The 15,338-nt window shown below is 38.1% G+C and overlaps 1 protein-coding gene across 2 annotated transcripts in view; it reads right to left on the bottom strand.

Annotated features, from left to right (window-relative positions):
• Positions 1–15,338, bottom strand: part of LOC310888588 (mucosa-associated lymphoid tissue lymphoma translocation protein 1-like) — a 30,689-nt gene that overhangs the window by 10,498 nt on the left and 4,853 nt on the right. Inside the window, exons 4-11 of one of the 2 annotated variants that reach the window (XM_083815429.1) lie at positions 14,363–14,513; positions 13,145–13,323; positions 12,458–12,554; positions 11,687–11,719; positions 9,797–9,823; positions 8,673–8,705; positions 6,524–6,727; positions 121–298 (exon numbers count right to left, since the gene is read on the bottom strand). In XM_083815429.1, coding sequence (XP_083671555.1) covers positions 121–298; positions 6,524–6,727; positions 8,673–8,705; positions 9,797–9,823; positions 11,687–11,719; positions 12,458–12,554; positions 13,145–13,323; positions 14,363–14,513 — 902 coding nt within the window. The remainder of the gene's footprint in view (positions 1–120; positions 299–6,523; positions 6,728–8,672; positions 8,706–9,796; positions 9,824–11,686; positions 11,720–12,457; positions 12,555–13,144; positions 13,324–14,362; positions 14,514–15,338) is intronic. The other variant, XM_083815430.1, reaches the window with a different exon arrangement.

The raw sequence follows: 15,338 nt of genomic DNA, 5'->3' as shown, positions 1-15,338 counted from the left end.
ACAGCTGGTTCCTGAAACTACTATCATTATATTCTCTCCCCCTCTATCACGAACCAGAAACACCCCTCAAACATTTAACAATACTTCTCACTATTCATGAACTATTAGATTAGATTATACCTTTTCCGACACATATCCAACAGGAATACGTTGAGCCCCGTCTCTTTTTCCTGCATTAATTTGAGGATGTTTTGTACACACAGACAGTTTGCAGATCGGTAGGGATTTGGAGCATCAATAGGAACCATGAAACTGTTTCCATAGTTTTCGTAGCCATGGCCAGCATAGTACAACAAACCTGAGAGATCAAACAGATTTAACTGAAAACACAGCTTAAGAGTACACTGGAACGTTCCCATCAATTTTACCACGTTAAAAAACCTCATGCACACTATGCGTCTGCGGGAGATTAAGATCCTTCAAGCTACTCGAAGTAGGTTTTTTGGTATCAATATGCCTTTGTTAAAACAGGAAGGAAGAGGAGGAGGAAAAAAAAAGTAATATCAACTTCACAATGCGCAGAGAAGTGAAAAAAAAAACAATTTTCAACTCATGAAACAGAATCAATTAGATATTTATATCAATCACACAAATGAAGATAGCTAAATACTCTTAAAGTGCTTTAAGTAGAGTTATGACCTCTAACAGAAACAATCTGTTATCTACTATATATAACTCACAGATATAAGCAAGGAACCGTGCCAACTGTAAAACAGCTTCTCCACATGTGCAACTACAAAGCTTTGTGTAGCTAAGAGTCAGTGCAGATTTTACAGCCAGAAAAGATAACCCTGAACAGTTTGGTTGGATTTTTTTTTTTTTGTAGAAGGAAGAAATTGTCACCTTGCAAACTATTCTCTTTTCTTTTTAAACTTACTATTATCATTGGCAATTCTTAAAATTAGCTTAACAAGAAAAAAAGCAATAGCTGTTTTACACTATGACAGCATTTTTCAATTTTTTTTTTTTTAGATTTATAGGGGAAAAAAAATATTATTCAGTGGTTATGCTTGATAGGATTCCGGAGCACATTTGTATTACCAAACTACCAACAACTCATTTTTATTTGATGACATCTATCTCTCTTTACAGTTGCATGAACCCATAACTCCTGTGCCTCTGCTAAACAAAGAATTTCTTACCTAGACACAACAAATTATCCTCCAATCATCTTCATGTGTCAATACGTAAGGCTACAGTAGTTTTGAAGATTTAAAATCTTCAAAAAGCACACAACAATTTTATATAAAGAAAATAAATCATGTAATTAAAAAAGCTCTTTGTAATTCTGAAAAGGGAACTACAATCTATAACTTAGATTTAATTCATATATGAATTAAAACATGAAACATTAAGGTCACATCAATTTGCAGTAAAATTAGACTATCTTGGAACTAATGCCTTCTTCTGCCAAAACATGCAGTTGCCAGAAGCTTGTATGATTCAATTAAATTTTCCTGTTGTCTGTTCCCAGTGCTGTTTTTGCTTATCAGCAAGTTTCATTTTTTAAGAGGAGTTTTTATTTATCTATACAAATAAGTCCATGGGTCAGATCTTTAATTAGTACATAGCACAGCAACTGAATCAAAGTCGGCAGAGACATGACAATTTATGCTAACTGTAGACATGGTCTTGTTATGCCTTTATTCCTACAAATTTCACAGCTGCTTTTAGTATCACAATAAAACTTGAATATTTACTAAAAACAAACCTCGCCCTAACATACTAAAAGATCAATATTCAATTCAGCTTGCGTAGGTAGGCATGCTACATGCTCTCCCTTTTCGTTACTGATAGCTACAGCAACTGAAAATACTTCTCTTGCACAGCCCTGCATGTCCTGTAAAGGAATACCAAGATATAACTATATCCCTTCAAACTAAGCCTTGCGTTTTCTTTTACTTGTAAGTTCTCAAGTCATTAGCACCTATGCCAAGACCTTGCTAACTGCTCCATTCAATCAGCAGTGCTCAATTTCTTTTTATGGGAAACTTGCATAGTCAAGATAAGCAGCAAGCAAGTGCATACAAGGTAAACTCCAGGACTTAAGGCTTCACTTCAAGAGCTTAATGGCTATTCTCCTTCCAAAGTCTTGGAAAATGACCTTTTAATTAAATCAAACTGTTATAAATGTCTAAAGGGCACAGAATTTTAAACGTGTGATTAAAACATTAGTTTCAAACAAGTTAAAAATGAAGCGCCACTGTCAATGATCTCGTGTCACGCCCTAAGTGAAAGGGACTCCTAAATTTCTTTTCCACAGAGTTTGGATCTGGACCTAAATCGAGGATGTATTTGAGATTATATATCTAAGCATACATTAGGTAAGTAATTGGACTGACTGAAGGAAACCAGTGTGTTAAATTTAAGAACATATCAGTGAGCCTTGCAAAAACTGAAAACAACTGTTAAAATCAAGAAAAAAATTGCAGAAAAAACACAAAGGTAACATCTTTTAAATACTTCGATTTAAGTTTTTCAAGCCCAAATTAATCAGTTGTAGCTATGCTAAAACAGAACATTTACTTACGTTCCCATTGCCTTCTCATTGGATTGTTTTGCTTCCTAACAATGAAGTTAACAACTTGCTTTCTTTAATTAAGAAATCAATTAGAAAGGAATAGTGGATATGGACTATTGGAATATATTATACATGAAGCAATAAAATCCTAACAGTACTATTCCCCACAGCTAAAAGTTACCCTTTTCCAACATGTCCCGCAGATTACGCTAAATGAGGGCAAACCAAAGTCCGCTGTCAGATGGCTTCCTAACAGGACATGCCACCACTTTGAATGCAGACAATAAGTAACAATAGACATATGCACCTGTCCATCCAAAACAAGGAAATAACTGCTAAAGGCCTATGGAAACCCAGCACCAGATCTGCCCAACTCAACTGATGGCACGTGGACTTGGCTCACCTCACGGGAGCAGTGGCCAAGATGCCTGTACCATACAGCACCAACCCAGCCACTGCTCTAGCTGGTGACCTCCAGCTTTCCTCAGCTTTTTGCCTGCTGCCACTGGAGTTTGCACTGCAGCAGTCACGGCTCCATTCTCACGGGGCACTGTGCTAAGAATACCATGTTGTCTTTACAATAACAGAGAGAGAAAAAAATTGATGCCAACTTGAAGTTTTTTACTCCATGTGACTGCAAGCACCCTGAGGGCTGTTTCCTTCGCGTCAGATCGGCGAGGCTCTTGTAGCACACTCTGAATGGCAGCTGCAAATAAGCACCCGCCAACCTGCAAAAAAGCTCCGGAGCAAAGACAAGCATCCAGAGCTACAAAATACCTGGATAAAGCACCACAGATTCATGCCATTTCCATTCTCAGTTTTGGGACAGCTATCCTCGACACCATTTGTGCAGGAGGAATTTTTTGTTGTTACAGAGCACTCAGAACACGAAGTCAAGCAAGCAAAAGTGCCTTGACCTTCATCCTACCGTAACATGAACTGAATACACAGAGACGCATGCTGTCTTTTTGCAGTAGAAAAAGTATTGGAAAGGGCATGAACACGATTTATCAGAGCGTTTTCTCAATGAATAGGAATATTTCAGAAATAACTACGTTTCTTTTTTTTTTTTCTTCCATTGAGTAGACAACTGCAGCGTGGTTTTTGTTGATAAGTACCTTCAACAGTTAATCTGTTGAGCTCAAGATCAGAAATAAGCCTCTGCATACCCAGAGTAAGCAAACATGTTTGGAGGGCCTCATTAGACACTTTGGCACAACAATTTTAAGTAGGCTCAAGTTCCTCACAGACGTCAGCGTTTAAGTGATATCAGCACCTTTTTTTTTTTTTTGTAAAGAAAAAAGCTGAACTACTATTAGTCTTTAAAACATATGGGTTTATGCTTTTGTCCTTTGTAGGACAGAATACTAATTGCACATTACATTTAAAACAACATAAACTAAGACATTAGAGGAGACCATCATCATCATGTTGTTTACTAGTCTTGCTCTTAAGGAACAATATCTGAAATGCCACTTTCCTGGCAGTAAGCAGCAATTACCCAATGTCATATTAGGCATCACAAGTATGTGTAACAAGGACTGAGCACAAGTATCTGCTATGCTTCTGTTTGGAGCTATGCCCACTAAAAACGCAATAAATCATCATCTATTTGTGCCCTGACAGCATCTTTTATATGCTTTAAGACATTAGTAGACACTATCCAGAAAGAACAAAGCGATCACAAAGTAGTTATTGTCAAACACTACTGAAAGAACACTCTGCTTTTCTTTCAGAAATATCAACTTGCTGGGAAAATATAGCTGCCAAAACATGGCTTTTAAGAGCTTTCATATGTTGCTGGTGAGAAACTTATTAATGCCTTTCAGTACTTTATTTTCTAAATTCTTGTCAACAATTACAGAAAAAAAATGAGAAGGTGCAAGAATCTAAAAGCTCACTCAAATGCATGAGCACATCTATTCCCCAGGGTACAAAATGAGAAAACAGCTACCAGAAAGTCTACTAAACTTTACTGCCATAATTAGTCTCCATATCATACGAGTTTTGGCTCCGATGTAAATGCCCAAATGTCAGATCATCCAGTTCTGCACAGAGCATCAGGTAACACACCATTTAAAAAGTCATACTAAGAAATAACTTGACCTTGTGTTACAAAAAAGAATTGAACAATGTTTTCTTGACTGGATATTACTATAAAAAGTTCCACAATTTAAACAGTACAATTGGATGAGCTTTCTGATCTCTGTTCTAAAGGATTTCTAGTCATTTATGCAAACAGCATTTAGAAAAAATGACAAAGGTAGGGGCAGTCAGCAGCAAACTCCTCAGAGCCCACCAAAACATTTTTTTTTCCAATCCAAGTTGGGTCATTGTAGGCCTTTTCCACCTAAGGCATTATGGTTTTTTGCTGAGTGGATCGATTCCATCACATCCCAGCCAGCACAGCCACCAGTTCCACCCTTGTGCTTTTTCTCTCAAAGTCAGGCTTATTCATAAATTCTTTGTCTTGCCTAATCATCTAAGAATCAGTGCAGACCAGCAGTAACAACATGTATCAGACTTGATTGGTTAGTCTTCATCCCAGAAGATGGCAACTCCTATGCAATAGGTAGAGGACAGCTTAAAATTATTATTATGTTACAGGTATCTTATAAATAAATGTGACTCCAATTAACAAGAACATAGGGGAAAAAAAGAGATGTGTTAAACACACACCTTTCAATATGCTTAATTTGTACTCCTGTAACTTCAATACTGATAAGATGTTGCAGAACAATTATTAAAGTGATGGTGCAATTTAGAGGGCTGTTGCCTGCTTAAGCAGTGTAACTGTGTATTAAGTTTCCCACATAATGTGCGCAGAAAGGCTGAGTTTTACACTCTGCATTCAGACTGTCCACAAAGCTGTGAAACAATAGCTGTATCTGAGTTTGGAGTAGAAATTCAGGTTTGCAGAACTTTTTCACTCCCTCTTAAGGACTTTATGAAAAACTCTGTGCTTGCCAGGCCAGTGTCATGACAACTGAAAGAAACCTGCAATCCAAAAAATAAGGATTTCTACTTAACCTGAAAATTTGGCAGAAAGAGAAGAGAACAAAACATGATTCCCCCCCCACCCCCCCAACTCCCAACACACCTGGTATCAGAGTGCAGCTTACTGTCAAGGCAGAGAAAAGCACACCTCTTCCTCTGTTCTTTAAAGATCTGGTGAGCAAGGACTAAGAGAGCATAGCAGCCCCTCCCAAAGAGCTCCAGAAGGATGGAAGCCCAGAAGGAAAGAGCAGTCTGTAGACAGCCAGTAGAAAGACAGAGGATGAACAGAAAGGTCCCAGTCCCACGAGCAAGTTCAGAACATACTGCATGCTGTACTTCTGGCTGTTCCCCACTTCCTCAGCAGAAGTGCAAACTAGGAGTCCGAACACACCAAGGGGCTAGTCAACCTTAACCAAAACAGTAACTTGCAGGCACAGGAAAGGGGGAAGGAGGACAGAGAAGGTGTTTAAGAAGAAGGTATTTAAAAGGTCTCTTAAGAGCAGCATGGTCTGCTGTTCAAGACTACACGTAGTCTTGCATACTGCAGTTACACATTTTTGACTACTCTGCTACGAGCTCTTAGCCGTAACACAGTAATACAGAAGACACAGACCGTTCTTGCTCTTGCTTATAAGATCAGCAGAAATGTGCATTTTCTGCAGAGTACGTTGTCAAATACACTACACAGATGCAGCAGCTGTTGGCAGACAAACACACTGATAGTATCGAACACAGAAGTACACTGCAGTTTTAGGTGTAGTTAAAGAAAAAAGTTCAAAGATTTTATCTGTTCCAATAATAAAGTAACATTAATGCTTTTAAACCAAAGTCAAACACAGCCACCAGCATATCCTTTGACTTTTCCCACTCTACATACATGCTATTTGCAATGAAGTTTGTTTTATTGCCACATTCAGGGAACTGGTAGAGGTAGATATATGATGTTTGTGTGTTTCACATATCATGAAACTGACCTATTTCAGAAGGGATCCCACATGTTCTTACCATATACTCCTCTGTCGAGGAGAAGCAGAAATTCATCCACGGCATTTCGCATCTCAGACTCAGTAAGATCCAGCAAAGAAACAACTTTGAAATCCATCTGTCTTAGCAAGTTGGTCAATTCATAGACATCCACCATCGGAGCCTTGAGTCGGGGGTGATTCCAGTAGTTCATATTTCCAATTAAGAGAGCTACTTTGTCTGTTGCTGCAAAGACAAAGGAAAAACAAAACCGCAGCACATTTGTTGTATTCCCTGGATTCAATACCTTAAATTTAATTTATTCCAAAGCAACAATAGTATCCAACATCACTTCAGGCACAATATTTGCAAGTCATTCTGTATCAACTATACAGCTCAACTCAATTCTCATTCAAAGAACAAAGAAACATTTCAGCATGTTCTGACAGTCAACATATCTGAAACGTGAGGCATCTAAGACAGGATAATTTATCAAGAAGTGAGTCACTAAGACTATATGTCATTTCTTTAACTTTTCCTGAAAGCACAATTACTGAATTCCTCCATACAGAGGGAAATTTAATAAACATGGAAATTCTTAAGGCAAGTTGCTAAAGCTATAGCCGGTTATACTCCACCACTCCCACCCCCCAGGCCAGCATTATGACAACTGAAAGGAACCTGCAGATTCAAAAAATCTCGTGCTTCTTAAAAATAAAACAAAACAAAAAAAAAAACATCTCACACACAAAAGACCACTTTCATATCTCCAACTCCTACATTCACATCTTGCTAAAACATGGTATGTTTTAAGTAGAAGCTTTTACTTAAATAACAGAAAACTTTTATTTAGGTCAGAAGTGAAGTCATTTTTTTTCTGTTTGTTAAGGTTTCTTTGGTTGCTAAACAAAAGGTCCCATTTCGTTAGGCCTCTTCTTCTGTTGCTGTAGTTAAAAACTGAGAGAAGAGGAATTTAAAAACTGGGAGGGAAGCCTAATGATATTCTTATAGCTGGAGATACATTCATGCTGATTTTAATACAGCCAGAAGTATTTCTGTCCCGAGTAAACAGAGCAGCTATGAAACTGAAGAAAAAAATTTACATTGAAAGAAGTGCTTCAGAGACAGGTAGTCTCATTTTTATCCAAAAATTGTACGCCAAGGTACAGAAAGGCATTTATTCAAAGCAAGGCACTTCTCCTCTGGTTTATTTGTTACTTCTCCTCTCCAAAAGGAACTACTGTCCTACTGCTCCGGTTGCAAATAGGATCATATGACTGCCCCAAATCTGCTTCGGAGTCAGTAACCCCACATACCCAGGAGGCATCCTCTGTCCATAGCCTCAGCATCTAACATTTCAATTCCTTTAGCAAGATTCCCAACTCACTTTTAACATTCTTGCAGCTGAAAAACCTTCAAAGTCTTGAACAGCGTGGACTATTTTAACGGCAGAGAAAGATGTACAGTGACAGTAGAAGACTGGTTTTGAAAAATACTTTTAAAAGTGTGAGTTTGCTATACAATTTAGAAAAGATGAGCCAGAACTGCACTTACACTCCCCCTCATGCTGAAGAGCCTGAGAGAGGTAAGATTTTGACATAGTCTGGCAGCCCTTCCACCTGGTTTGGCACTGACAAAGACAACACACCTGACCACACTCAAGTCTATGATGCAAAGTTAAGAATATGATTAAAAATCCCCACCAACTGTTCTTCAAAACACATATCCTATCCATCTACCTCAGCGAGCTGCAGCTCAGGATCAACAACTCCATGCACTGTGCACAGTTGAAGCTGAGCTTGCGGGCACAACATACTCTCGTAACAGACAACACCAATCCCTTTTCTCACCTCACCCTAATGCCACGATCTCCAACCGCTGAAGTATTCAAAATAATGGTGTAACACACCTGTTAAGGTCACAGCCAGAGGAATTTGTAACAGTAAACTGAAACAGGCAAGAAGTCGCAGACACTCCACCAAGTCACTAAAAATACTGGTGCCCTCACCACAGCTTACTAGCCAAAGGGCAACCAAACATTATAAAGGGCTATAGAAATGCAGGCGTCTCCCTCCCTGCAGCTATTTCACAAGTTATTTCATAAGCAATGGCAGAAAAAGCAAAACTCAGAAGCAACTTTATCTCCTAGATAAGAAATACAAGTGTTCATTACATCTGCAAAACTACTTACCAAAAGGTCTGTCACTTGATTGTTCTTGTAGGTCTGCATGAAATCAATTACAAGAACAGATCATCAGTAAGTACAGTCATAGTTGTCAGCATCAAAAAGTGAACTGCACGTTCCATACAGCAACAGTCTACTAGTAAGGCTTTAATAACTTAATTTCTTTGCTGGTTTTAAGAAAATAAAAGTGCTTTTTTGTTGTTGTTATTTACCTGATTTCTTTGACCTCCTCCCAGCAAACATACCCCAGTAGGATATGAATGGCTAGTCCTATTTATTAAGAAATATTAGAAACTTATTTTGAATTTTACAAACTGCATGTCAGCATTTTCAGTAATGTCTGAAACAGTTCATATTCTCCAAATGAAATGCAGATATGTAAGATGGAGATAGTAGCAGAGATGACAATTGGATATGTGAAAAATCTTTTATTTTGTACTTCACAAAGGGATCGTAAAGCCAATGCCCTGCAAAGCCTAACCCTGGATAACATGTCACGACAACACTACTGAACTATCTTTCAGTGACTAAGCCTTGGCAGAAGTAAACGTATCTTTGATGTCTAACCCAGGAAATTATGACTTCTGTGATTTGATATTTTAGGAACACTATCAGAGATAATCCCTGATAGGGTATTATTTCAGACTTTTGTTTCTATAATAAATATCAAACAGGCTTCAAGTCACATTAGCTCACTCCAACATGAATTTATGAAATATACCAACTCAATCTATCATTGGTGACAGCCAGACATCTTATACTTCATTCACCGTAATCATCTTCAAAAGCAGCAACATAGTAAAACTTAGAGCTCAACAAAGCCACAGACAAGAAAACAAAACACGATTTCTTCTGCATTTACATAACAAGCATGTATGCAGTATAAAAGAGCAGCTTTGTGTGATTTTGAAAAGATAATAGCAACTCTATGGTTCATTGCATATCTTCAAGTTGGTTTATTGGGACCAGTAGGTGGTACTGCCCTTAACATGATACCTGTCACTAATAAATCCCCAATTATAAACACATCCAAAAAATGTAAACTAAATATTGTAACCAAGCTAGGCTTCATTGAATTGTAACATGAAATGAAGATGTGAAATTAAAGCTTTTCAAAACATAGCACTTACCTGTTTTTTGAAGATCACTTAGATCTTCTGTGAAGAAAAGCACCAATAAAATTCATAGTTTAAACAAGATACAAAAAATATATATTCTATTAATACATACATAATTAATATATCTATGTCATGCCATTATTAGTTAAAGTCAAAAACCTAGAAAACAAGCTATCTTTCTAAAATATTTTTGGCTTTGTATTTCTGTAAATCTAACTTTATGTTTATTGCACATGCACAGAAGAGAAAATCCTGCATCAAAATACTAGAATCATAGAATCATACTAAGGTATACTAGACAAAATATTACAATATAGCTGAAAACAGAGGTAGAAACATACTATGCCTCAGGCCCACAGGCATGCGAGCAGCTTGAATGAATAAGGAACAAGACATCAGAATCTGCCATGCGAAAAATAGATGTTTTAAGGACTGCTTAAAAAGCAACATCCTGAGCAAGAAGTCTTACTTCGTAAGGCCACGTATATTTAGAAGGATATAATTTTCAGATATATTTTTCAAACACTCTAAACTATCAGAGGTTTCACCTATCTATTTTCAGAATACTGGAAACTATGAAAAAGAAAAATCATTTATACGAAGCACCAGAGGTCTCTTGGAACAGGCCTGCTCCACACAGCGGAGCACTAGGCAGATCTTTCAAGCCCCAAGAGCAGGCTCACATATCCACACGGGAAACTCTAGTTAACTGAAGTGAAACTAGCATGAGTTTTAATGCAGCTTAGTAGCAGAACAACCTTAGAATCATACAATGGTTTGGGTTGGAAGGGACCTTAAGGACCCCTCTGCCACGGGTAGGGACACCTCCCACTAGATCAGGTTGTGCAAAGCTCCATCCAACCTGGCCTTCAAACTTGCATCCAAGCAAACTGTAATTTGAGTGCAGACCCCAGCAGTTAACACAGTGGTTATCTTCTTCTTCAAAGGCTTGTTGAATTACAGACAACTAGTAGGCTTCTGCCCAGTGCTCTATCATGTAACGTAGACACCTCTTCAAGCCAGAAAGCATGTTAAGGCTCAAAGAGATGTCACAGAAGCTATGCTGTGGAAGTGGCTGACGCTGAAATTTGTGTTACTCGTACATACTAGTACGCAACAACCTCACAATGTCAAACCTTTAACAAAGGAGCTAAAGGGGAACATCAGCTCCAGTTAAAGATTGAACAAGAAACGTTGCACAGCAGCTTAATTCCAAAAAAAAAGAGTAAAGAGATGTTTATAGTGCCTTGCAAAACAAATGCATTTGTTTCCTTCACTGCTGGTAGATCAACTTGGGGCAGGGCAGCTTCTGTAAGCAGCCTTACATCTTTATGTATAATACCCCGCTGTGTAAATTTTACAGACTTTAAGAGTCTCAGTAATTAATTGATAGCATCAACATAAAGGTCACAATACAACTCTTCCCATGGTAGCAATGCAAAGGAGAAAAGAAATCAACTTAATAAGGCTGCTGGCAACACCTCTTGCAGACACAGACCTGACAGTGGAACCAGCTCTATTCAGCTCTTTAAGGTCATCCAGGTCCATAAACATACCAAGTTTTTCTTGCAAGGATGTTGCTTCCTGGAGCCCAGCTAAAGAGATCTCAACATCTTTGTGTTTTAACAGAAATTATAAGTACAGGGCACAAAAACAGTACAAAAATCAAAAAAAAAATATCACAGAAGAAAGCTTGCTTTTTTTCCCCCCATAAGCTTTAGATGATGCTATCAAGGCAAAGAAGAGAGAAGCACATGCAGAAGGAACGTTACATCACACATCAGTGTTTTAAAGCACACTGAAGCTCTTAACCCACATATACTTTTCAGCAATGCACTTAGTAATACATCATCCCAATCATTAATCTTTAAAAATTGATTGACAACTAAAGAGTTACTTTACCTTCTGTGCACTCCACTGCCATAGATTTCCTTCCTTGTGTTTTAAGCGGGGGGAAATTGGAAGACAATTGCTCTCAGTTATGAGAGTTAGCACACAAAATGGAAGAAAAAGGTCACTTCCAAGCTTCTCTGTAATCTGGCTCATTTTACAGCAGTATAAATCTTTCAGCACTGACTGTGATACTGTATAGTAATTATTACTAAAATTCAGGAGTATTAGAATGGTCTTAGGATAGGAAAGAACTTTTCATATGAATTATGCAATAGTAGTCCCAGATAAATCTAGAAGCTATATAAACAGATCTCCTCTTTAGTTTACTGCAAATACATGCACACCCCTAAACAGTTTTATATCCATTTATTCCACTTGCTGTGAATAATCTCACCTGCCCTGATTGCTAAAGAGCTCAGTGTAACACAGTTCAAATCACTAACAAGATGTTAATGAAATCGAGGTTTAAACTGTTGTCAAAAACAAGAATATAAAGAAAACAGTTCACCATCTGTTGATAAGCTACGCTCATACTAGCAATGCCAAAAAGTGGTAGCATTTTTATGCTAGCTACCATAAAAACCCAAAGCACTTTATAACTTACAGAACTTTAAAACTGCCTTTGCTGTCAGCAAGCAACACTATTTTAACAAACGGATAAACTAAAAATATAGAAGATTACGTGCTTGGCTTAATACTAGAAGTCTGAAAAGCAAGTTCGAGTGATAGTGAAGAAATTGATAAATCAGCTGACCTCTATCAAACTGAAAAACTCCTTACCTACAACAACTTCTATCTTCTTGCTGTCTTGGTCTTCCTGGTCATTGAACACGTGACACCAATATGTTCCCCCATGTTCCATGTCCACACAAGTTACCTAGGTGAGCACAATCACAGTCATCCTGCCAGGCCCCAGAAGAATATCTTTATCAGCTTCATTTAAGCCCCCACATAAGAAACAGTAAAAATTAAAAGCAAAACCTAAACAAATCCACAATTTTCTGATACCCTCATTCTACAGTAAGCCGAACAGCATGCATTCTAGAAATGCTTTCAAGAATTGAAGAAAGAGTGCAAATCCACCTAACAGGCCTGAGATGCTTTAAGCATTAAATGTAACAGATCTTACAAATCACAGAGCTTTGCAGTCCGGGATAGAAACACAAGCTTTCACTTTTACTGGTACTTAATCTTTGTTATGTCAATAAATCTCTCTAATCCAAAATACACTGTAGCTGTCCACCCCATGACTACCACCTGAAACATGTTCAGGATTACAATTTTGCACCCTGGAGCCTCAGAGCCATATTGGCATTTGAGTAACAAAACAGGATAGCTACTTAGAAACTGTATTTGCATAAAAGGTTATCAAGGCTATGACAAAGTTATTTTCTTCAAGGAAGCTTTATGTAGTAAGCTAAAGGTGGTTACATATTAATCCCCCAAGAGCACTCTGCAGTAACTTACCATGTAGACATTTTTGCTCCCATTTGCCAAGGGAAATCCATTTCTGAACCACTGATATTGAGGAATTGGGTTTCCAACAGCTCTGCATTCTAATACCAAAGCATCTCCCACTGTCAAGTTTTGTGGCTGAGGCTGAATACAAATGCATATCTTCTTTTCAGGCAAACTAATTAAGCTCCCTTCAAAAAAACAAAGACAACAATGAAAGGAAAGAGTCTTTTCCATTCATCAGTGTGCTTATCTTGTTTGCTTGGAGTGCAGTTAACCCCTCATTCCATTTCCACAGAATCTAGGTTTTCTTATGTGTCCAGGCTTTAAGCATACAAGTATTATGAGCTTCTGTGTAAGGTAAGACTTTTTTCTAGTGGCCAGGAAAGCACTGAAACTCAAGTTCTTCTTTACCCAGTATCTTTATTCTCAGACAGGCAGAAAACAAATAGGTGGTGGACAAAAATTCCTGATTATCAGACCAGAACCCATAGGACAAACATGCATAAAAGACTGTGTCTGTGCTCAGGTTAAAAAAAAAAAAAAAAAAAAGTTAAAAAGTACAAGAATCCTTTAGGAATTCAAGGGATTCCAATACACTGTTTTCTATCTATTCTTATCCGCTATTCATAGAATCATAGAATGGCCTGGGTTGGAAGGGGCCTTAAAGATCACCCAGTTCCAACCCCCCTGCCATAGGCAGGGACGCTACCCACTAGATCAGGTTGGCCAAGGCCCCACCCAGCCTGGCCTTGAACACCTCCGGGGATGGGGCATCCACAGCTCCTCTGGGCAAACTGTTCCAGTGCCTCACTACCCTTACAGTGAGGAATTTCTTCCTAATGTCTAATCTAAATCTATCCTGTATTAGTTTAAGATGATTCCCCTTTATCCTATCATTATCTACCCAGTAAAGAGTCCCTCTCCATCCTTTTTGTAAGACTCCTTGAAGCACTGAAAAGCTGTTATTGTGGAACTTTGTTTCTCTTCTGCTTTTGTAGCCAGTACAAGAGCACAATAATTGAGTATCACCCTTTTAATCACCCTTCTCCCATGTCTGCACAAGACAGTGATGGGGACCCGAGTTTCTCTAACAAGCAGGAAGGCAGACTTTCAGAAGACCATGTTCATCCAATAAACGCTCACTCGAACTCTAGAGAAAAACAGACTTCAGCTTCAAGGTACAATCCACACAGAGATGTCCCACTACAAAAAGCTTCTGCCACTCACCATGAGATGCACCCTGGAGATCGCAAACTTCTAGTCGTGCCCACTGACTGAACGCAAATGAAGATTCACTGTTCACTCGACAGATGTAGAAGCCAGCATCATTTACTTTCACTGGATTCAAAACCAGTTCTGGAGAATTACCATAGGGAACCTGAATCACACATGAACCAAGAAATACTTTGATTTGATTGATTTAAGCTAAACTAGGATCAAACATTAGAATATTTATTCAGCAACTCCTCAATATTAGAATATTTATTAACAGCAGCCTCAACTCTCGTACTTGCTTAAAAATTTTGGATGAGAAACTCTTGCTCTACACACTTAGTAGCTTACAGAGGGACTTTCTTCTAAGCATTATTCATGTGCATCTATTTAAGAGGCTTCTGAGCTTTTAAGCTGGTTAAATAACTCTTCCTGAATTTATTTATTTTGTAGGAAGATAATCAGGACAAGAAATACGAGCATAAGTGCTGCTGTTCAAACTCCAGAGATACTGGCTCACATACACTCCGGTATTTTACCCAAGTCTGTGACACCACTGAGTTCAGGCCTTCAGTTGCTCAGTCTTTGGAACCAGTTTCCATCTGTCTAAAACCAATGGTGACTGACATTTATTCCACTGCAGCAGTTTCTCCTCAGGGTGTGAAATTTCTTGGTAGGCTGAGACACAACTAAACTTACAGTTTTCAGGATTAGTCTCCAAGGATGAAGAAGTGCTCTGAATTCACTGAACCGCCTCACTGTTTTAACACATTGATAGGGTCATTATAGCGTTTATTCAACTTCTATTTTTATTAGCAGATGAAGCAAACATCTCCCATTATAATTAAGAGTAAGAGCCTTCAAAAAATTTTGGAGAGAAATTCCCATCTAACACCACGAATATCATAAACTAGTTTATGTAGCCATTAGCTATTCTTTTCACCATATTTTATATACATACATACGTGTATGTGTATATATATAAATTTTC

This window comes from Anser anser, assembly GCF_964211835.1.
Source record: "Anser anser genome assembly, chromosome: W".
Lineage (NCBI taxonomy): Eukaryota > Metazoa > Chordata > Aves > Anseriformes > Anatidae > Anser > Anser anser.
This window is presented reverse-complemented; position numbering and strand designations above follow the sequence as displayed.